General features: G+C 41.8%; 1 protein-coding gene across 1 annotated transcript in view; it reads left to right on the forward strand.

The window, feature by feature from the left end:
- Positions 1–25,279, forward strand: part of MAP10 (microtubule associated protein 10) — a gene marked incomplete at both ends in the record, with an annotated part of 62,914 nt that extends 37,635 nt beyond the window's left edge. The window contains one exon of the mRNA XM_080341448.1: positions 24,964–25,279. Coding sequence (XP_080197574.1) covers positions 24,964–25,279 — 316 coding nt within the window. The remainder of the gene's footprint in view (positions 1–24,963) is intronic.
- Between the last annotated feature and the right edge of the window lie 98 nt (positions 25,280–25,377).

Here is a 25,377-nt window from a genome sequence, read left to right on the forward strand (position 1 = left end):
TACCAAACACGCTCCTGGTTTTGATGAGTAATCAAACTAAACTGATTTTCCATTTAAACATAAGTTAATTTTTTGACAGTTTAAGGAAGTTATCAGTCCTTTTTTACTCAAGAAGTACAATCTGAACAGTGTCCACACCTCTGGTTAATGGTGATAACCCTGAAGTGCTTCTATTCCTATGCAGAAAGACTGAATGAAGAAATAATCTATGAGACTGCCAGGCTGTGAAGGAGATGTTGGTAGTTTAGACATTTGAGCTAACACTTCCAAATTGTTTTACATCTAGCATTAAATGGCATTATTTGGATAATAAATCAGAATCCAAACCACATCTATTGTCCTTCCAGTGGCTTCAGGTTTTTTTATGTCCCCCTTCAGATACTGAAAGCAGACATTATTTCCTGTGAGAAGCCACACCAAATACCAATTATTCAAACACCCTTGATTTATCCTTGTGGCAATTTGAAACAGCTGCAGGAAAAGTCCAGAGCAGAGATATAATGAAGTTTGTTAAAAACAAGGAAGGCAAACACTGTACAATACCACACAACTTACTCTAAAGGGCAGCACCTCTGGGAGGAGAATTATTACGTCAATTCTATGAGCCAAAATAAGAGTATGGTGCTGTCCCAGAGAGATAACACATCAAACAGCAACAAGAAAAACTGGGCGCAAAAATACACTGGTCGCAACTGCTGTGTGCTGAAAATGCTGCCTCCCACTAAACCACGCTCTTCTGAAGAAGTGTTTTATGGTTATTTCCTTGGTTTTGTTCTTTATTTTTTAACTGCTGGCACACACAAGTTTGCACTATCCACTGCCAGTTTCAAGAGCCATTGAGTTTACATTTTGAGTCAGGCTTTCTGTGCGTAGCTGCCTGTCCTCCACCTATCTTCTCAATGCCTTGGACAATTTCAACAAAATTTGACAGAGATGCTGATAAACAAAACAAACCAGGACACTGGGTAAGTGAAGACCACCAAGAGTGCAACGACCGAGGGGTCTCACATATTAAAGGACACCAAGGAAGGCACATGGAAAAGTGAGACAGTCCTAGTGCTCCAACTATGGGAAAGTCTAAACTGCTGCAATTGCAGTTCAATCACAACCAGACCTCAGTTTGCGGTTGCTGGATCGTCACTGTGCCACTGAGGACATATAGCAGGGGCTTCCACGTAAATGCTCTCCCTGGGTCTCCTATCTCTGCTTGAGCCTGCAGACACCCACCAGTGGGACAAACAGAAAGGGAAGGAACATGGTTGTCCTGTTATCCCAGTGTCCCCCCTCTGTGCTCTCCTCCTCCCTCCTCCTTATGCCACTCCCCGGGGGCCTTTGGGAGGGTCTGTGCTGCTCAAGTTTTAAATCGTACACAATTCCTTCTTCTCCCAGGTGTGTCATTCCACAGTTGCACTACTGCTTTATGTAAATGTACATACAATATTTTTAAAGTAAATATTCATATTAAATATTAAATACCTGGTTAGTCAGACTTGTTGCAGGCAAAGATTTTAGTACATAGTATCAGGTGTTGCTTCACAATTCTGTGCTGTCTTATTGAGCTCACCAGCCTGTCAAGGTGGCAAATCTCTGTTAATGAGGAGACTCAGAACAGAAAACTGGACCGTCTCATCAGAGCAGAGGAACAGATGAGCACCTTCACATCCTCTGAGTACATAAGATGAAAAATCAAAATATCAGATGTGTCCTGTAGTCCCAACATGAGCAGAAATGCTTTTCTTCATTCTCCATTAAAGGAAATTACTGCAATTGTCTCAATATAAACATTAGTTCCATGGGCAGCAAAGCTAATCAAACCTATTTTATTATAAGCTGTGTTTTGTGGTTGGATTTGCTGATATTTAGTAAGATGGCAGAGCTGCTTATATAATCTTTTGTCATTAGCACATTATACTGTTTTTCTATGCATATTTTCTGGTGTCTAAAACAGCACAAATCTGTATCACAGGGGTTTTTTTCTCATGGAGACACAAATAGGGGCTCTGTCTCCCCTCCTCCTTGGTTTCCTCCTGAAGCCTGTCGGATTATGACGACTCTGAGATCAACACCCTCCCGCCAATCTGCCTGAACCTGTTGGTCTCAAAAGTTGTTCACAGGGCAGGCGGGCACCATGCTCAAAACCTTCTTGACTTACTTTAAAAAAAAAAAAAAAGCTGTAAGAAGGCAAGACAGCTATGTTCATTTTTGCAGCCACAATTAGAGGTAGATGATGCCCTTGTATCCATTTGTACTGCACTGAGAGAAATGTAAAAAAATCCTACAGAGTTCCTTTCACTGAACTTTCTCCTGAATCAAGAAGAAGGGAGGAAATATACTACACAGGTGTGCAGCACCAGAAACACAAGAAAACAGCACAACACAGCATTTGTGTTGCCAGGTGAGAAAACTCATGGTAGCCACACTGTCACTGGGATCTGTGGTTGTGTTCTGTGGCTGTTGAGATAGCAAGAAGCCAGAACTGGCAAACCAGCTCAGAGAGCCAAAAACCAAACAACCCTTACCCACTGCCATCCTGCCTCTGCCACCCCCAGACCATGAGACTTTTACAGCAGGATTGTTATTTCTCAATTAACTGAACAGGACCTGCAATTTCTGTCATTTGTCTGACTTCTTCCTTGCTACCTGCAGGCACCCATCTTTGTTTTTACTTAAATAATAGTTCCTTCCCTGGCTGAAGGGGCAGGAAAAATTTCTTTTTAGTCTACATCACCCTGTTCTTCAAAAGCTTGTTAGTGTAACAAAAATTGAATCCTAGTCAGTATTTAATAGATTAGCAGAACCTCTCTGTAGCACAATACAGTAAATCAATATTTACTGTGTGACAGATGACCCAGAATTATAGAAAACTCTGAAAGTACTACATAAACTTTCTGACAGCTGTATGTATAGCTAAGGACTTTTTGTCTATAGAGCTAGAAAAGCAAGATAAAAATCCATTTCCTTCACAGACTTAAGACAATGAGAAGCAGTTAATATAAATTCTCTGTACCAAAATAAGGAAGATCACAAGTCTTTTGAAGTTTCACATCCTCACCTCATAATAAAACATGTGGAATATTTTGACTAGGTTCATAGGCCTCTGTTGATAACACCTACTGGTTTGGGGACTGTCAGTCTCTGTTAACAGGGATGAACTCACAACCAAGCAGATCCAGCTGTGCACAGCACCCCATGGTGCTGGCCTTTGAAGAGCCCTGTTGAAAGCCAAGTGACTAGCTGTTAAGCCATGGATGCTTAAAAGAATGGGGGGGGTTACTCCTAAACATTTTTGTTCAGAAGAGCTAATGATTTGGTTTAGGAGTCCTGACAGGTCAAGAGCAATACTGTTGCTTTAACTTGTGTGTTTTGTGACAAAATTAGACCTCTCAAGATAGTCAGGGCACATTGGAAGCACATTGGGACCAGAGGGCAGAGATGCTGCAAAGAGAGCAGAGACCTCACATGCTCTGTATCCAGATGCAGTGCAAGCATGTCAGCACTGCAAGATACCTTTCTGCAACTGAGAGCCTGGCTGCAATACAGAGATTGTGCTGTTTCTCCCTTCCAGAGCTATAATCTGCACATGGACAAGCACAGAGCAGATAATGCCAACTCAGGTAATTTATAGCTTGGGCATCTCCATGTCATACTCTATGGAGATTATAGAGATGCATCCTCTGAGAACAGCAAACAGGTTCAGCCTGAGATTGCACACGGATTGCTATCCAGGAGGGAGAGATATCCTCCTTAGGGTGCAGCTGGGACCACTGGGAAGTCAGGGATAGAAGTAATTTAGCAACTATGACACCTACCACTACACCCATGAAGGTAAATGGATGATTTCCTCCCCTCCCGCATGATTGCATCAGTCTTGAAAGGTGATTAAAATGCGAACTGAACACATCACTGAACAGGACCAAATTAAGAAGAAAGGTAAGAGTCTTTGAGACTCTTTCTATGAACCAAATCATTCAAAATGTTCAAAGAGAAAACATGCCTTTCTTCTTTTTTTAACTGCACCACTCTCCTGTGTGATTCTGCACGGCCTGGGGAAGCGACCTTACACAGCTTTGAGAACTAATACATTTCTCTGTATTGGAGACTTTTCCACAAACAACTTCCTCCAAAACAAATTGACCAAAAAAACACTGGTCTTCTAACATCCAAACAAACAAAAACCTTGCTGTCATGAACCACCAGTAAGTTAGTCCAAACCCCACAACATTAAAGGATTTATGCTACTATAACCACTCATAAAAGTAGGAGAGATTACTCTGACAGGGAGTAAAGTGGTTAGCCAAAATTACAGCTAATAAAATCATTCCCTTCACAGATATTTTTCTGTGAGATGGAACAGATGCAACTAAACTGCTACAATGATGGAAGCTTTTGTACCTTTAGATGACAAGTTCAGCCAAGGTCAGGTTCAAACTGCTTCTGGAACCTACTAGAACGTCCTCTGTGCCCAGTGAACTGATGGGGGTTTTTATTGTGGATGGCATCTCTCCAGCACAGCAGGCAGGACTGAAGCAGATGTGCAGAGAGTAAAAATAAAATGGGATTGGGGGGAGGAGAAAACCGTAGGCACTATGAGACACATTCCTCTTGCAAAATTGAACATGATTTTGATTTTCCTAGAGCTCGCTCTTGGACTGTTGAGATGTGAGACAGGTTGCTCCTACCAGACACGAGCCTGTATATGGGAAGGAGCAACAGGAAATACTGTACTCTTGTACTGCTACAATGTCATGCAAGTAACAAAGGTATCATAGGGCAGAATGTGTCCCAAAGACATTAATCTCTTTTGGGATGAAATGCAATTTCATTACTTCCCCTCCGCAGTGCAGATTATGTATGCTGAAGTTACTGCAGCACTTGCCTCCAGTTTGTTATAGCCAGCTTTGAAACAAATGTACTTTTACACTGAACAAAAGTGGATTCTGCCCAGGGAAGTGGTTGAGTCACCATCCCTTAAGGTATTTCAAAGATGTGTAGATGTGGCACTTTGGGACATGGTTTAGTTGTGGACTTGGCAGTGTTAGGTTAATGGTTGGACTCGATGATCTTAAAGGTCTTTTCCAACGTAAATGATTCTGTGATTCTATGAAAGCTACAGTTACAGAAGATGGAGCTGAACAGCCTCTCCTGAATGAGCAGCATCTAATCCTTGCACAGTTGTACATACAGTTTAAGAGGTTTGGATTTGCTTTTCCATTCTATCACACCAAAAGCACCATGGCAGCATTCAGTGGAATTCACAGGACTCTCCAGTAGCACTAAGTGGTGTAATAGTGCAGGGAATCAGTCTCACATGGTCAAATGCTGATGACAAACAGCAGCAAGAACATAAGGATCTGCCAGGTCTCACTGGAGATCCAGTGAGGACACAGGTGATCAGGGTGAGCAGAGACCACAATGAAAACACTAGTGCTGTCTGAGAGAAAAACCCCTATGAGGGAGAGCACTTCCATTCCTGCCAGCACAGGTTCCAGTGATCGGCAATTTAAAAGGTGGTTTTTACTTTCTGGAAAAACTGAACCTTGGAACTTTCTGCAGACCAGGACTATACATCAACTACAAGTAAGTTTAAAACAGAAAACACTCATCTAGCCAGAGCAGACACCCTCACCCAACACTTTAATAAGCTGTAGTCACAACTAATTGTATGGAGAAGTGCACAATCAGATTTGAGGTCTTGGAAGTGATAGAAAATCCATCAAGACTGCTATGTCCCAGGAGCTAATTACCATCCATTAAAAAATTTGGCACTCTATTTCTGATATGAGTTGTTCCAAATTCCCTATTAAAGCTCATTAAAACTGCTCTACTACAAATACTCCTGTGTGTATTAAGAGTGATTAAGTCACCTCAAGTCACCTGAATGAGTGAATTTGAGAGCTTCCCTCTTTTTTCTGGGAGACTTAATGAGTTTTCTACATCACCATTTTCTAGTCTCTCTCTTCCTAAGTGTATTAACACCAGCACAAGGCAAGGAAGCCCAGTAACGTGCACTAATGCTACATAATGGCAGAATGTGCTTCTCCATACCAGCTCTGGATTCCCTCTGCTGCACTGCCAAGGGCTGCGCTGATTCTCAGCCTCAGCATAAAACCAGGAATACATGTTCAACCAATTATCCCTCAACCCCTGGTCCTCCCCAGTCCTTTTTGAAGCTTTCTTTCTCAAGACAGACTCCACAGTGATAAGTGGAATCTACTTCTTTCTGCTTCTGGAACATGCAGCCTTTCATTTGGCATACATCAGTACACTTAGTTCATAACACAATACAGGCTGCTCTTCTTAAATAACCTACCTTGCTCATTTTTGTTATTTCAGCAATTTTTATCATCTGTAAACTTCCATGAAACAGCCTTGTGTTTCTTCATGCTACAGACAAAACCTAATCATTTAGATGAGGTATTAGTACTTTCTTAGCCACAAAAAACTGCAAGCAAGCCTTGTACCTTTCCTCTACAAAAGATGGTCAGCAGCTCAAAGGAAATCAGTGTTTGTATTGACACAGACATGCCACAGTTCCACAAAGATATCACAGTACAGAAGGCTGTTCCTCCATTCACCCCTCATAGGTCATTTGAAAGTATTTTTTTTTTAATAAACAACTGTAGCCTCATAGTTTTTCCTTCAATGGAAGGCACTACCCAAAGCAAAGTTTGTTGGCTACAACCTGCAATAAGCATACAAAACTCACAGTTGATTTTAAAGAGTTTGCCTTTTGGAGCTGTGCATTCTCCCATGTTTACTGGGACCATAAGATATCCAAATGAGAGCTAAGGGGAGAAAAATAACGATCATCTTTATTATGGACTATGCCCTGAAACAGTTTTTCTGTAAGTACAGACTTTTCAAAATCACATGAGCTTCATAAAAAAAAAAAATTAAAAGTAATTATTACTATGTGTTTATGTTATTGTTGCGTTTCTTTTTTTTTGTTTTTTTAATTTGTGTACACTTAGCAAATCATTTTGGCAAAAAGTTCCACAACAAAGTTGGTCTTCTACAATCTGCATATTTTTATAATAGGAAAATAAACATAGACATATAGAATTTATTTATTCTCTGCCATTATTTTAAGCATATCTTACCACCAATTCTCTTTTCCAAACTATGTTCCATGACACATGAAGAAGATTGGAGGAGCAGATTGAAATAGACTGGTTATCCCCAACAAAAAGCTTCACTGATTTGGGTTCTTGCACACTTCTATCTCCCTCTCAACTTGAAAGCTTCAGGCAGATTATTTTTCTAAAGTCTGTCTTTGTCCACATAGTTATTTTTCTTACCCGCCTCCTAAACAATTCTTCTCCAATGTCAAGGACAGCCCTCTGTTTTCTAGACAGTACTAGACATTTTCTTAGCAACTCTGTCCTCAGATTCCTTCAGAACTGGACCAATACCTGGTGACTTGCTGCTTTCCAGTTTTCCCTGTGCACTCCAGTTCTGTGTTCTTGTTCAACATATTCATACGCTGGTGCAGCTTCAAGGTAGAGCAGGAGGCAGCACAACAGTTCAGTTGTCCCCTATGGCATGACCCTAAGTGCACACTGTGTCACACTGGAAATGATGAGGAGAGACGGTAGGTGGCATACAATACTGTAGGTCCTCCATCTTCCTAAATCTGTCCCTCCGTCTCACAGGACAAAATATACAACAGACAAGTTCTTCCAATTCCGCATGAATAAAAGGCAAGGAATAGAAAAAGACATTCTGCCATCCTGTCAGAACACAGTGAGCCAAACTTTCTGCTCAGTTTCACTCCGGAGGCCACATTCTGCCTCTTATTTTTGCCTTTAGTGACGCTATAAAGTCCACAGGCTATTACCAGGCATAAGAGAAGGAAGTCATTTTTAATCTGACACTGTGTGAAAGAAAAAAAAGTTACATGAACACAAGTATTTAAGTGTTTTTATAGACCAGAGCCCCTGAAGACCTGCCTTAGCAGAAGACTACGGAGCAGAAACAAGTCTGAAAAGGAAATCTGACACAAAAAATAGCTTGTGTGGTTGTTTTCATTGCAGAGTACACCACTGCAAAGACAAAAAGAACTCACAGAAAAACTTTTCATGAACCACAATTCTTCTGGGATTCCATATACATCCAGTGCACCATAAACTGTAATTGTGGAATAAACAATAATTCATGCCTTTATTCATGTCTAAGCACAAGAAGTTTTCTCCTTTTCTCCACTTGTACCCTCTCCCATGCCTTGTTCCGGTGTTTGGCTGGGCGATGTAGTGGAAGCAATTGAACACAAGAAGCAAAGGAATAAGAAGTCAGAGTTCAGTGGCTCCTACAAGATAATCAGTGCATCACACTTGCTAGAAGCTAAGATCAGAGGATAAAAAACCCAAACCTGTAGTTTTGAAGTAGTAAGTAGTTCAGGAAAAGCTGCTTTGTAGAGACTGAAAATTATTCCATAAAACTTCCGCCCATGGCTTTAATTGCATGTGTCTGGGATCAGCATCTGAGAATCCTTTATGATAAGAAGTCAATACCTACAACAAACAGTGACATACATCTACAACTTCATCTACAAAATTAAAGACTGCACTTTCCAGTAAGTAAAATACAGCAATCCAGTAAGTTTGTACAATGCAAGGAGTGAACAACTGTTTATATTGTGGCACTGAGCTTGTGCACTATTTTTAACCTCTTTTATTGTTTAAGTATGTGCAACACTTAGGGATTATTCTGACAAAACAGCAAAAGCCTCAATAACACCTACAGGTTTATTTTTAATTCTTCTTGATGTCCATAATTCTAAATTGAATAATGAGCATTGTTTACCACTCTGTCACCTGTGCTGGATTCAGTTCAATCTGTATGTCACGGTGAATTATTGACACACTGTAACACTATTTTTCTGTATGTGATAAAGATAAAACACAACATATAATTTGCTAACTCATTCTCCAAAATCAGTTAATCTTCTTAAATGTTGCCTATTTCAGAGAAAAAGTCATGGAGGAAAGAGAATGTATATCATTATGAGGTTATTCGAGTATTAATGGCACCATTATGAAAAAATGTGGTCAAAATGTATTATCTGATGCACAGATCTGTAGGAAAGTGGACATGCAGCTATGAAACTTGAAAGGCTAAAGCCACTGCTGCATGGTTAAAAAGTTCTATAAATTCAGGGAAGTCATCTAGAATCTGCATTGCTACCTCAGTCCCGACTTGCAGACCACAAACTCTACACTACATGTCTCAGCTGAAAAAATAAAACTCTTCCTTAATACTGATCTGGATAACCAAGAAAGGTTTAAAGGAACTTCTTATCCCAAGAAAAAGAAGAAATTGAACTTAATGCCTCTTCAGCAAGGAGAGACAAATAGAAGAGTGGCCTATGGAAACACCTATGTGCCTTCTGTGTAATTTTTTCACTGTCTTGAGGACCAGCACCTACACTGCTAACACTGGGAAGTGGAGCAGATTTATGAGGATGCAAGATCTAGAGGCTGAGGATTGCTAAGAATATGATGTGTGGAGTGGAGAGCACTGAAGTTGTTTACATGTTATTTCACTTTGAATCACAGAATCACAGAATGTTAGGGATTGGAAGGGACCTTGAAAGATCATCTAGTCCAATCCCCCGCTGGAGCAGAAACACTTAGATGAGGTTACACAGGAATGTGTCCAGGCGGGTTTTGAATGTCTCCAGAGGAGACTCCACAACCTCCCTGGGCAGCCTGTTCCAGTGCTCTGTCACCCTCACTGTGAAGATGTTTCTTTTCATATTTAAGTGGAACCTCCTGTGTTCCAGTTTGCACCCATTGCCCCTTGTCTTATCATTGGCTGTCACCGAGAAGAGCCTGGCCCCATCCTCCTGACACTCACCCTTTATATATTTATCAACATTAATGAGGTCACCCCTCAGTCTTCTCCAAGCTAAAGAGCCCCAGTTCCCTCAGCCTTTCCTCATAATGGAGATACTCCACTCCCTTAATCATCTTCGTTGCTCTGTGCTGGACCCTCTCCAGCAGTTCCCTGTCCTTCTGGAACTGAGGGGCCCAGAACTGGACACAATATTCCAGGTGTGGTCTCACCAGGGCAGAGCAGAGGGGAAGGAGAACCTCTCTCAACCTACTGACCACGCCCCTTCTAATACACCCCAGGATTCCATTGGCCTTCCTGGCCACAAGGGCACAGTGCTGGCTCATGGTCATCCTGTTGTCCACCAGGACCCCCAGGTCCCTTTGCCCTACACTGTTCTCTAGCAGGTTGTTCCCCAACTTATACTGGAACCTGGGGTTGTTCCTACCCAGGTGCAAGACTCTACACTTTCCCTTGTTATATTTCATTAAATTTTTCCCCGCCCAACTCTCCAGCCTGTCCAGGTCTCGCTGGATGGCAGCACAGCCTTCTGGCGTGTCAGCCACTCCTCCCAGCTTGGTGTCATCAGCAAACTTGCTGATAGTGCACTCTATTCCCTCATCCAAGTCGCTGATGAATATATTGAATAGTACTGGCCCCAGTACTGACCCCTGAGGCACTGCACTAGATACAGGCCTCCAACTGGACTCTGCCCCATTGACCACAACTCTCTGGCTTCTTTCCTTCAGCCAGTTCACAGTCCACCTCACTACCCAATTGTCCATATCACACTTCCTCAGTTTAGCAGCAAGGATGCTGTGGGAGACTGTGTCAAATGCTTTACTGAAGCCAAGGTAGACCACATCCACTGCTTTGCCATCACCTATCCACCTGGTTATGTCCTCATAAAAGGCGATAAGGTTGGTTAAGTATGACTTCCCCTTGGTGAAGCCATGTTGACTGCCCCTAATGACCCTCTTATCCTTGATATGCCTTGAGATGGCACCAAGGATAAGTTGATTGTATGATATGACTGTTTGTGTTATTTTACTTTAAACATTCATTTTCCACTTCAGCAAAACCCTCCAGCATTCTGAACTGTAATACTCCTAAGTAGATTATTATATTCAGCAAATTATGGAAGTTTTTTTCCTACTGACAAGATAATCCTCATCAAATCAAATTGGCCTTATGGATTCTACAAGCCAACTTAGATGTCACATTTAAGTCAGACTTCTTAAGGGGAACAGAAACCTTTCAGTCTCCCAACATTTCCATCATGCATCATCATAGCAAAGCAATTTAAGCCACACACTGCAAACAAGAGTTAAATTAATTTAGGAAATTACTTAAACTGGTAAAGAACTTTTTTTTAACTGTAAACAGACATCTGTTTCAATCCTTATAACCATTCATTAGCTCTGGTGTTTGCCAACATAATGCAGCAGATGTTATTTTCTTGTTGTATATTTTCATAAGACACGGTCATTGTTTAAGCTACATTCTAACAAGGACTCAGAATGAAATGCAACTAGTTAAATTAAAAATGGAATGTTATTCTCCAATGTGAATTAATTACAATGACACATTGAAGTAAGAAGAAATAATACATGTTCTGCAAATAGCTACAAAATGGCTGTAATGTTAACATCTAGCTGATCTTTATGCACAAGCGGAAATAAGAGTACACTGGAAATGCTTGTTATCGTGTCTCTGAGCATTCTTTTATAACATAGATGTGTGTATAAATAATGTATACTTGACAGAAGCACATACATGGAATCATAAAATGATAGAATGGTTTGGGTTGGAAGGGAGCTTCAAGATCATCTAGTCCAACCCTCTGCCATGGGCAGGGCCACCTTCCACTAGACCAGGTTGCTCAAAGCCCCATCCAACCTGGACTTGAACACTGCCAGGAATGGGGCATCCACATCTTCTCTGGCCAGCTTGTTCCAGTGCCTCACCACCCTCGTGGTGAACAATTTCTTTCTCATATCTAATCTAAATCTACCTTTTACCAGTTTAAAGCCATTACCCCTTGTCCTATCACTATACTCCCTGATAAAGAGTCCCTCCCCATCTTTCCTGTAGATCCCACTTAGATACTGGACAGCTACTATAAAGTGTCCCTGAGCCTTCTCTTCTCCAGGCTGAATAACCCCAACTCTTTCAGTCTGTCTTCACAGCAGAGGTGCTCCAGCCCCCTGATTGTCCTTCGTGGCCCTTCTGTAGACCAGCTCCAACAGGTCCATGTTCCTCCTACGTTGAGGGCACCAAGGCTGGACGCAGGACTTCAGAAGGGATCTCACAAGAGCGTAGAAGAGGGGTAGAATCACCTCCCTCGACCTGCGGGCCATGCTCCTTTTAATGCAGCCCAGGATAGGGCTGGCTCTCTGGGCTGCAAGTGCACATCGCTGTGTCAGTTAAGCTTCTCATCAAGCAACACCCCCAAGTCCTTCTCCTCAGGGCTGCTCTCAATCCATTCTCCACCCAGCCTATATTTGTGCTTGGGATGGCCCCAACCCATATGCAGGACCTTGCACTTGGCTTTGTTGAACTTCATGAGGTTCACATGGGCCCACCTCTGAAGCTTATACATACACATATAAACACAGTCTGGTATTTAAATTCTGTATTATTGTCTAAGCCAATGTATGTAGTGGAAAAGGACAAAATAAATTGAATAAACAGGAAATCTCTATCTTTTCTCAGTCTCTCTAAACTGAAATGCAGCCCAGTGTGTTGAAATCTCCCAAAGTTCAGATAATTTACTTCCCATTTCTCTTTTAATACAAAAAATAAGATGTAACAAAGAAAGTTTTCCTCACACTATTTCAGTTTAACAGAAAAGGATGGTAAACCTATATGAGATATCTCTCTAGATTTGAGTGGTACCTATATGTATCTGATAACAATCTGAAACATTAGATGTTCATTTGGACTGGATTTTAAATCTCTGCAAGTTCATCCATCACCAGCTTACAGTCTGCAGGAACAAAAACATTATTTACTTTATATCTTGTTTCTCTTTTCTGTTCTTTTTTTTCCTGACTCTAGTGCTTGTGAAAAGTCCAAAATTACTTTAACTGGAGAGTAGACTAGATAAAAAGATGTTCTCTTTATCACCAGAAAAATGGCCCTACCTTGTCCTTTCAACAAAACTTAAGTCTGAAACCTAAAACCAGCTCCCAGATTCTGACTACTAACATGTCTTTCAACATCGTGCATTTATTAAAAATAAAAACTTTATAGTCCAGTTTGAAACTCCCTATTCAGCATTCAAGGAACACAGACTACATAAAGAATTCTACAGCTAAGGACAAAACAAAGCATGTAAGGCCAATGTAACTTCTGTTACTAGACCGACAGCTACAGCTTTTTGTAAAACTTGAATAAGCTTTTGGGCATGCCATCCCTTCTTGGAGTAGGAAATAGATACTAGAAGCAGCCTACTTGAGAACTATATAACAGAGAAAACTGAGAACCGTGACAATTGCAACAAAACTCCACAAGACTATTTAAGATACTCAGTTTTGCTATTTGAAATTCAGACGACACAAGATAAAGGCAGCAGCCAAGTTAAACATGAAATCTCTTTCCTATGAGATCAGAGACACTGGTATTAACCCTACAGTTAAAAGCACATGACAAAAAGCCAGTTCATGTCCCAGGCAGTGCAACTATGCTATTCTGTTAGTATCTGTGAAACTGTACTATAAACTTTCTACCTGTTCCACCAGAGCAGGCTCACACCAATAACACTAATCTGTGTAAATCGCATATAGAACTTCAAAGGAAAGAACAATGAAGTACAAGGATTGCATAACAAATAACACTTGGAAAAAAAAGCAGAAAGAACATGCAGGGTTAAGCACAAAATATCCTCAACTATCTGACTGTCAGGTTTTGCCTTCAGATAGAGTTCTGAACAAAACTACGAAAGACAATAGCAGAAGCAGAAATAACAGATGACGTAACAGGAATGGACCTGAAGAGATCAGTGGGTCTTGCTGAAACTACAAGATGTGAGCCCGTGCGGGTGAGAAGGGGAGGGAGCACACTGCTGGTCTAAAGAACCCCTTCCCTCTCAAGGTCAGTAAGCATGTCAGGCTGTTGGGAAGAGGCAGAGCTGAGACTTGCAAGGCCACGGGCAGCAGTGAGTCTGCTGTCTCTCACACTGATCGGATGTAACTGGAGCTACCCAGAGCTCCCAGCCCCTGAGGCAGGCAGCTGGAGTCTGAGGTGAAGCCCATCTTCTGTTTCGATTCCAATGGCCAGGAAGGAATGAGTTCCAGCAGCTTTAGTTACAAAGTAGTAAACAATAATAATAATAATAATAATACTAAAAACACAACAAAACCAAACCAAAAAAACCAAAACCAAACCAAACAACCAAACAAAACAGCAATAAAAACTTAAAAACAAATGCAGAAGAGGCCAAAATGAATCAAGAGACAACATAAGTTAGTAGAAGGACAACATGCAAGGCTACATATCTATGTGTGGCTGTGGCTGTGCAGTAGTGCTTCCTGTAAGACTGAGCTATATGCCAGAACTTGGCTTTGTGTTGATCACAACAATTTGAGACATCAGTGACTTGTATTCTCAGAGGACATTGCATACCATTGATCATTAGGCATAACACTTAAATATCATTCTATCCCTTGAGGAGGTCACCCTCATGCTGATGAACTGATTAACCGTTCCAGAGGTCTGCTTACCATTTAGAAATACAAGCTAGAGTCCAACTACAGCCTTTCACTAGAAAAAGTACACCAAACACTAAGCCCCATACATGAAAGCCTTAACTCCTTTGAGATCAAACCTACTTCATTTCCACTGAACAGCACCTCCCAGATGGCTCCAAGGCAGGCCCCAAAACACTAACAAACAGACTGTCCACTCCCCCTGCCCATGGCTACTCCCATCCCAGATGACTGTACAACCTTTGCCTACACAATCTAGTCATGTGAACAGATCAACCATGGACTCCTCATGCTAGTCCACCCACCCCTGACTCTACACCTCGGGGCAGAGCAGCTCCAAGACAAACATGCACATGCGCAGACAGACACTCCACAGAACAGACAACATGACTAGACTGGAGAAAAATGCTCAACAAGAATGGTTCCTGGATCAGAGACACCAACGAGCATGAGAACCTACAGGGCAGCAGCGGTGAGGCAAGGAGCCTCTACTGCAACCCCAGAAGAAAAAGGAGTTGAACGTAGTGGCCCCTAGCGAGACAGGACTGCCAAAACAGAGACAGTGCCAAGTGTAGAAGACTGGGCTGCAAGACCTATCAACTCCAGGCACAAGCTGGCATCACGCTGAAAAGTTCCCTGCCCCCTCTACCTGCCCAAAGGGAACAGACCCTGTACCACTAAGAAATGCAGCAACCCACCCCACAAGCGATGTGCAGCAAGTGAAAATGTAGCCCATAAAATACAGTAATCATATTATCATTAATATTGTGTATTGAAATTTCCTATAGAAAATTAAGATGCTATTGCGTTACACTAAATTTCTAGCAAGACCACAGATACTGTCTAACTTCCACCATGAGTATATTCTGAGTAGGACTGAATGACAAAGCAGAATTAGATTCCATAAGCATCTCTTCTAAAAAAATACTCCAAGGCTTACTTTGCCTCCTCAGGAATCCAAAGGTCTCCCAAGGACCCCCTCATCTTCCAGGGCTCCCCAGACCCTCCCCAGGTATCGCCTCATTTCCCTGGGGCTCCCCTGAGATCCACCGTCATCCCCAGGGCTCACGTTGATTCCCCAAAGCTGCTAAGTTTTCCCCAGGACTTGCCTTGGATCCTCAGGGCTCCCAACGCCTTCTCAGGGCTCCCAATGCCTCCCCGTGACTCCTTATTCCTTCCCAGGGTTCCCAGGTGCTTTGTATTTTCCTGTAATCGTTGACTGCACTGAAGATGGAACATTGTTTTTTGGTTGCGCTGCTGTATACCAAGTTGCTGATATCATCTCTCTTCCTAGGACTGATGGTCAGGTTATCTAGTAGGGGTTAAGATGAGCATCTAGTGTGTATCTGTAGATGGAGTTTAGGCATTTCCGAAGGAAGCAGCAGGGGCATAAGGCAGAGTGTCTTTCAGGCTATGGGGTGGCTCATTGCCTTCCTGATTACCCACAGAGCACTGTATTGTCCCTAGAACTTTTGCAGCATGCAGCAGCCCCTGGTAGATTGTTCAAATGTACCTTCCAGAACTGTGAGCTATGTTTTTCTGTGCCTTTTACTTAAATCTCCAACTTAAATTGTGTATCTATCTGTTCACCATCCAGCTGGGTGCCACAGCCATAGTTATTTAAAGAACTTTTTCCAGCTACAGAGGAGCATCAAAGTGACTTGTTTGATATTGTTTGTGAAGATGCAAAGGGCTGAGCCATAAGGTTCTGCAGGGATGTGAGTGGTATCTGTAAGACTGTCTTACAGGTTTTGTTTTACTTCTGTTATAAAGATGCAAAGCAATGAGTAGGTGGGATATTGGCAGCAGAGGTGACTAAGCCAAGGTGAGCAACAACTAGTACTGGTAGACATTTTTCAGGTGCTCCTAAGTGTCTGGGTTGCACTTCATAGTCGGGGTGGGTGGCCGCACTTCTTACCCATCCAGGATCAGTCCCCTTTGGGTGGGTAAAAGGGATAGGGAATACTTCAGCGTGATGCCAGCTGGGCAGGTCCAGCCTGTGTGTCCATGTTGTTCTGTAGTTTGAGAAGCTTGCCTTGTGCCTGTTAGATGATCCTCAGGTCTCGTTGCGCTCAAGGGGCACCAGGCATCTGGTGTGCCATCCCAGACTCTGGAATGCCCATGCCAATTGGCGTAGTGCCGACCGGGGGCTGGTTTTCTTGTGTCAGCAGCCGAAAGTGTCGCTGGTTCCTGCGCCTTTGGATGTTTCTGGTTGCTTGTGTTGTATGGTTTTGTTCCAGGCTGTGTCAGCACCTCTGTTCTGTAGCCCTCTAGTTTAAGGGACTGGCACTTCTTCCCAGCATCCTGAAGTTGCTAGGTCTTGCAACTGGCTTTTTGCGCTTGCATCATCTCTGTTTTGGCAGTTCTGTCTCATTAGGGGCCGTTACGTTCAACTCCTTCTTCTGTGGTTGCAGTAGAGGCTCCTTGCCTCACCGCTGCTGCCCTGTATCTTTTTGTGCTCATTGGTGTCTATGGTCCAGGAGCCATCCTTGTTGCTGAGCTTTTTTCTGTGGTCTGAGTCATGTTGTCTGTAGAGTTCTGTGGAGTGTCTGTCTGCACATGTGAGGGTTTGTCTTAGAGCTGCTCTGCCCCGAGGTGTAGAGTCAGGGGTGGGTGAACTAGCATGAGAAGTCTGTTGTTGATCTGTTGACGTGACTAGATTGTGTAGGCAAAGGTTGTACAGTCATCTGGGATGGAGTAGCCATGAGCAGGGGGAGTGGACAGTCCCTTTCTTAGTGTTTCAGGGCCTGCCTTGGAGCCAGCTGGGAGGTGCTGTTCAGCGAGAGTGAAGGTTTAATCTCAAACCCTTCCCACGCCCCTAGAAACCAGCCATGATATTCCTGGTCCATGGACCCATTATGACAACTAACAGTGGCACGACTGAACACAAATGTAAGTGCTTGCAGGATAATTGCCCATCTCTGACAAGAAGTCTTAAGGCAGGGCTTCATCTTTTATTAAATTTTAAATCTTAAAAGTATTGCCTTGCAATGATATTTCTACCCAGCTGGTGCTGATTCACTTGCGTCATTTATGAAAGATTTTTACTTGAAAAACACCTAACCTACAAATGGATCAAAATATCAGTCATGCAGACAAAGCACATATTACAAACAAGTAAATAACAAGCTTTTCTTCTGGGAAGAAAATAAATCCTCAGTTCCTGGCAAGGAGGCAAACCACTGTTCCTAGCAACCAAGACTTCAGAACAACAATCTAAACTGATGAATCAGAATTTCTAATGACAGAAACAGAATTATACACAGGTATCTACAAAGGTTTATGGGAGAAGTTAAGCATAACTACGTTACTAGTAACATGACAAATGCAGCTAAGCTAGAAAACATATGATAAAAATAGTAACTAAAACAAATGGTAACCACAAAGATGGCTTTATAATTTAAAAAAAGGAATTTTATGCATCTGATTGTTCAAATTACTTTTTTTTCCCAGTAATATTGAGCTGAATTGGCTATTCAACAAAGTCAATACCATTAACTGCTAATGCTGAAATAGAGTTTTGCTTTTCACATCAGGCAAGAAATGTTTGACAGCCATGCCAGAGTTTGTATAGATTTTAGCAAAAAATGGACTGCTTGTTTGCCCTCTGTGACTTTCCTCATTGTGGCTGGGCAAAACCACAGGTGGCACTAAGAGGAATTTATTTAGCTGGCAAAATTCCTTTCCTTTGTTCTTTTATTGGTAGAAAAAGAAGGAATAGAGAAGTAACTACTAGGGACTGAATTTTCTTGGGAAAATGTGTTTGTTCTTTTAACAAGAGCAGGGGTACAGGGTCTCCCTCAAACTAACAACTAGGGTGAGGGGGAAGATGTAACAAGAGCAAGGTACAGGCATCTTTTTGATGTTGGCACAAATGTAAGCACACATAGCATCAGATTAGTAGAATGGCATCTAATTTCTTTAATTAAAGAGAAAAAAAACATAACAAGATTCACTGCTTGAAAACCAAAGCTAGAAAAATCTGAACAGGAAGGAAAATGCAAATTTTAAATTAAGGTAATTACTGGAATATTTCATTGAAATGTGTTGGTATAATAGATTCCTGAGCATTCCACTTGGATAACTTTCTAAAAGATAAACCCTCAAACAACCATAATGTATTAGGCTTCACACAGAATAAGTGGGTAATATTTCATGGCATCTGTTAGAACACAGATACGAATAAATGTACATAATGGTCTCTTTCGACTCGGAATGATCAAAAGCTTTAACCCAAAGTGAATATACAAAAGAACAAGAAAACAATTTATGGAATCTTCTGCCAACTTCATTTATGTTGATTAGTATCTTCCTGGAGAATAAAATCTAACTGAAATAATTTCAAGGTATCACTAGTGTGAGTAATCCTGGAAAAAGTGGAAACTTGTTTTATGGAATTTAATTTTGTAGTTATGCTATCTCTCAGTTTCTTCAAGACTTAATAACTTTTGAAACCAATAACCAATTTAAAACAACAAATAGGACACTAAGTGTCTGAGAAATTAAATTCTTGAAGCTGAGGGACCAGGTGTATAATTTGCTTTTCCTCATTGCCAGCCAGCAAGAATCAATCTATTGGCATACCCATGTCTTAGTATAATATACCTATAGGTAGGAATAATATATATAGGTATGAATATCTGTGATTTTCTATTAAAGGGCTTTCACCCTGATCAGCCAGAGAGGGGAACAGGATGAATCCATTGCTACTGTTTATGCTGTGTTTTCTGTTGGTGTTGATCTACATGGCAAATCATGTGTATGTCTATACAAATACTGTGCGGGGGTGTGTCTATTTGGGAATAGCTCAGCCTCACTACTCTTTGAATGGGGGATCAGAGAGCAGGAGCAGCCTCTCCTCTCTCAAGCTACCAGATTCAGGAACTCTCAACAGCCCCTGTTATCACCCCGGATTTGCCCCCTTCCCTGTGGATGCCAGAGACATGAAGACCTTCTTGGAACAGCTTTACCCTTGCCCACCAGTATACTGCAGGGCTTACCACTGCATCCTTTATGCATAAAAGCTGTTAATCAAAAAAGGAGCTTCTCTGAGGAAAATAAATCTGCAAACTACGTTTTTCTAAATACATCTGTATCTACAGCTTGTTGGACTGGCTTGGCTTTTGTTTGCATTCTCTTAACTATCCATGCTTGTTAACTTTGGATATTTTTCTTATTGTGTTTAAGGAGATTAGGCCCCGGTGTGTGATAATTTGCCTCGCTTTCCTGGGATTTTTGTATTCACTCCATCCTATGGTTTCTCAGATTGAACTGTTTTATGAGAATTACTGTTTGATGCACTTGTTCCACTACAGCAGCTTGTACCAAGCACTCTGCCAACTGTCACTCAAAGTAGTATAGAAATTCATTTATGTTCCAGCCTATGTAAACCAAGAATCACAAGAATGACATTTTCTTGACAAAACTGTTACACCTTAAAAAACAGCAACTGAAAAATTTAGCAATATGATCAAATTTATTCTGTACCATAATTAAGTTCTTCCTCAATTACAGGTTATTCCATTGACAAGTGCACAGCAGAATTCAGTTGAAATTTGAAATTTCCAGGCAAGTATCTATGTCAAAGTAACAGATTAACATAGTTAATTTATTAACAACAAACCAAGTGGGATTTTCTTTTTCCAGAGTGAATGCGTTTTGCTTCTTCTACTAAAAATATAAGAATACCATACAAAATGTCATGCAGTTTCAAGGACACTGTTTTCTTTTTGAAGAAGTAGACGGTGGGAGATTATTGAAAAGAGCAGACAAGCAAGCTGTCTCATGGAGAATGGAAACAATGAAACCTGGTTTCCTATGATTTATGCTCTTGGTTGAGCTCTATGTGGCTTCTCTCCTGCCTAATAAGCATTCTGTTTATGCTGCATAATTTGCCTCAGACCATTAAAAGGGTCTTCTGCTTATATTCAGACATGAGTGTGTATTAAAAAAAAAAAGTATAAAAATGTATTAGACTTTTTACTTTTTCCTCTCTGCCAAACTGGCTGCAATCGCCCGTGAGGTTCGACATGCTATGCTGGTAGAGACAGAGGACTACATTCTTTGAAGGCTGGTTGGTCTCTGTTTACAATAGGAAATGCAATTTCACAAATATTCTCCAACTTCCATTTATATGTGTATTTATAACATTTGATATAATGTATTTCTTATGTCTCTATTTTCAGGAAATGCTTTCAGGAACTTCTGTTCTGGGGAACACAACCATTGATGGAACATAAAGGATTTATACTGCATGAACCACACACAAAAGTTCCACAGATAAATCACTGATAGAGGGAGTACCACAGTTTTCATCCAGAGGAGGCCCTGCATGTAGCTAATGGCTTTTCTCTCTGGAAAGTTTAAGATTAAAGGCTGGCAGGCTCTAGCTGTCTGATGCTTATTCTCAGACACCTGCTGACGCTGTGGTTACTTCACAGGCCAAACAAAGTCAAGTCAGAAATACCTAGTATCATTAGATGGCCAGCAGGATACAGCTAAGGCCACTATCTGTAAGAAGGAGCATCCTCTGCAAATGAGAACAAGGACAAAATAAGGAACTCTCTAAAATTAAATATCTTAAAAATGGAAGTGTACTTCCCCATCATAATGTAAGCAAAATGACATACAAACTTGAGGTACCATGAATCATGTTGGAGAGCAAGAAAAGGGTTTCAACTTAACCATTTCTTCTTCCATGAGGGTCAAAAAAAACCCTAAACCTAACACCAGATAAACCAAGGGCTAAAACTGTGACACTGTGCTGAGCCTTCCTTCAGGCAGAGAGTGCTGAAAGGTAAACTACTGCCCAACTGAGGGTGCAGGTCAGAGATGGCAGATTACACTCTCATTCCTACTGGCTTCTCCTCTAGGGAATACCATAAATATCATAAATGACCTCTTTTCCTAGCCACTGGTCCGGAAACTTGCAGTTAATTAATTTCACCCTATTCAACAGAAAGATCTAGGACTCTATCATTACTGAACATCCAGCAATAAATGCAAGCTTCCCCAGGCTTAGCTAACAGTTTTTAACAATGATTGGCAGCTCCTTCCAAGGTCTCCACAGGTCACTCAGAATCACAGCCTGCCCCTGGTACTCCAGGGGCACTAGTTTCCAGGCACCAGAATTCTGTAAATACTTCTTTCACAGCCTTGCCCAACCATAGAGTTCAATTCAGCATGAGTTGAATTTAACTGACCCTCACCTAGCAAAAACGGAGTCTATGTAGTTGGACAGGAAAATAGTCTGAGTTGGCAACCTTTTAGGAATGAATAAATGACTACTAATTAAGCTGCCCATAATGGAAAAGATGGTTTCTTCTCATCCTAAAAGGAGTAAATCCCATGTGGACCGTTTTCTTTTAGAGTTACCTACACTGGTAAGGTTGTATGTTCTTCCTACTTATTTCAGCTAACCACCTCCTGCCCTGATTGGGAGAGCATGCAGGCTGACTCCAAAGGCTACTAGTTAGAGCACACAGCTACGCAGAAGACAACGTGCACACTGCAACTCGTGCTTCTTGAATAACCTATGTTCTACGCAGTCACTAGATTACAGAATAAATATTTCAAAGGGATAAAAAAATATATGAAAGGGAACAAACCTAAACAGTAAATCTTTGAGGAAATACACATAAAACCTCCAATTCATAACAGCAAAACTCAAAAAAGCACAATTGGCATCACTGCTTCCCAGTTTTTGTACATTTGAATGACTTCAATCTAGATAGAGCATGGAGAAGGAGAGAACATTTTATGGTAGCAATTACAACAGAAATTCAAGTGGAATGCTACATAATTTGAGCCCTGACACTGCAAATGCTTTACAATACATTTGTTTGCAAGCCCAAGGTCTTAGTCCAACAGTGAAATAACTGTCAGAGTCCTGTATCTGCAAACAGGACTAAATAGTTCTTAGATTACGGTACCAGCAATCAAGGGTTCTGTCAAACAGTAGTGGTAGCCCTAAAATTCTCCACATGCACTTCTGAAAATGAAAGGTTGATTTATAAAACCTAGTAAAAGTCTATGTTGAACAAAACAACATTGTCTGTGTCTCTTCATGTGGCCTGCCTGGGCAACCAGCCAACAGACTGAAATAGTTTAATATTATATAGAAAACCTACCTGTAAAATCAGTTACAGTAAGCTCAGCACAGGAAGTTCAGGGCACAGGTGAAATAGCCAGTTAAAAGCGTTGTTCTTGTGTTAACAGCCTAGTAAATACACAGTTCTTCTGTGTGCTTCTTTCTTTAGATTAAAGATGCCTGACAAACACCTGCAAGAAGCCATAAGTTAACATTACTATTTCATTCCTCCTGAAAAAAACCCCACAAAACAAAGTATTGGAATGTAGACTATGAAAATGCACTTTTCATCTTAGATTACATAAGAAGCTTTGTTACCTCTCTACCTTCCTACTCCCCAAGAGGAACACTAGCGTTGTCAAATTTTTTAAATTACGTATTTAAGCATGAAACATGTTCCATACTATTGAAGTGAAATAGGGAATAAGAGTCTTTATGTTTAAGATAAATTAACTAGATGTGGTCACCAGTGAGAGCAAAGAACAGGCAAACAAGAATGCGGAGTTATCATCTCCTCTCTGAAAATACCTCTGGCCAGATCCAGTGAAGTAGTTAGGCCAAAGGAAGGTACAGATGTTCTAAACTATGCTACAAATAATGCCTGGCTGGTCTTAATTAACACTTAAAATTTTGCTTCTGGGGACACCCAAAATTTTACATAAAACAGAAGTATACTTATCATATGTAATATACCTAGTGAATTGACCCTATGTAATATATCTATTGACTCTACAGTGCTGTTGAGGGCAGAAACTACATCTTCCCTCTACAGTAATATCTTAACTGTACCCTGTCTGGCCCTATCAGCTTGAATTTGTGGCTGTGCCGTGTCTCAGCTTTAACAGGAAAAGCCTCTGAATTTGTTTTATAAGGATACTGTCCTGGCAAATGGACAATATGGATTTCAAGTTCCTTAACTTGAGGAGGCATTTGAAGGGGATACATGTTTCCTACTACCTGACTAAATGGTAGCCTATTACTTGAAGCAGAAGTGCTACACCTGCAATTATAGTGCAGCTGTAAAAGGTTCTGGTTTATAAATCTCAGCTGAAGAGAAACACTCCTCTACTATCCTGAAACACTGCACCAGGTTTAGGGGTAGAGAGTATTTCTAAGCATCCTCTCCATATTTCCTGGCAAGCTATGCTAGTTCTGATCACTCCTGCAAGACAGTTTCCCTTTGCACTGTCTTGGGATCCTAGGCATCAGCTCCGATTCTGCATGCCACCCAAGGGACGAAATGCATAATTTATTAATGCCGCCTCTTAACATCTCTTTGTTGCACCTTCTCCTTCTGAAAGTGGTGATGATAATTTCTGCATCACAAGAGAGCAGACACTTTACTGGAGCGTAACTGGAGATTGAAAGAGACTTTTGCTTTCCTCAAAAGCCAGAATAGCAGTGCTGCAAGGTACTCTTATTATGCAGTGAAATAGCTGATTGCATCTCTCACACTTTTAGATGACCCATGGTTCTATATAGACCCTGCTCCTAGCTGACCTGAAAGTATTCTGTATTTAAAGATGCAGAATCACTAAATAGAGGGTTGCTCTTGATCCTGCTAAGAATATAAAACAATACAAGGAAGAGTGGCCATATGTGATGTACACATCAAAACCATTTTGTTCGATTTACAGAAATACCTGTCTGTTGTGATGTACACTCTACCTGCCAATCTATACATTTCATCTGTCTGCAAAGGATACTCGTTATCTTTGTGAAAATTATAAATAACATTTAAATCCATGGGAAATTACTGAAAATGAGAACCAAAGATGTGCTGAAGGGAATCATTCTAGCTGAAGTAAGCAACAACCAGGATGTATCCCTTTCATAGTATTTCTGGGTGAACATTTTGGTGCTTATGGGCAGGGAGGGATCAATATACCTTAAAGTCAGGGCATCGCCTCAGCACCACAGCCCTCCGCACAAAACTCCTTTTCCCTGCTCTCTTACAGCTCTCAATCGCCTGAGTCCAAACAAATAAGGACATAAGGCATGTTAGGATGCAGACAGATCTGTCAGTGCGTTTGTTAAACCTGCCAAACCTTTTCATTTGTGACTCAATTCACTCAGATTTGTAACAACCCCCGCAGCTGTACATTAACCCCCTTGGTTACATTTGCCGTCTGCATTGAGGTATCAGAAAATCCTTTTGTCTTTTGACTGGTTGGCTGCATCCTGGAGCACGTTGTTTACTGGAACGGGTACGAAGCTCTGGGGAGAGCTTCCTTAAGATATTCAGAAATTAAATAGGTCAAGCTGAACGGATACAGAAAATGCTGACCCACATTTAGGAAATGTTGATTTCCTTTCTCCCCTAACCTTAAATAGCGTCAATCTTCTGGGCAGCACCACAGCAGCAGCCCAGCGCCGGGCCGGGCCGGCTCCTCAGCGTCACCCACGCGAGGCCTCGGGCCCCAGCAGCCCCCGGGACACACCGCCTGCCCGCCGCGGGGTGCCGTGGGACGGACAGGCCGGTCTGCCCATAGCCAACCCCGCCTGGGCGCGGCTACCGACCGCCACCTTTACAGGACCGGCCGATTACAACTGTACGCCGGCCGCTAGGATTCAAGGCCGCAAGGACCGCCATGTCAGGCACCGCGGGGACAGGGCCTCGGGGCGGGTTCCTCCCGGGCCGCCGCTATGAGGGGAGGCGGCGGGGGAGCTCCGCGCTGCTTTGCCACGGCCGCCGGCAAAGCACCGCGGCCCCGCAGCGATAAGGCGGGAGCGGTACGAGGCTGCCGG

This window comes from Nesoenas mayeri, assembly GCF_963082525.1.
Source record: "Nesoenas mayeri genome assembly, chromosome: 3".
In the NCBI taxonomy this organism is placed as follows: domain Eukaryota; kingdom Metazoa; phylum Chordata; class Aves; order Columbiformes; family Columbidae; genus Nesoenas; species Nesoenas mayeri.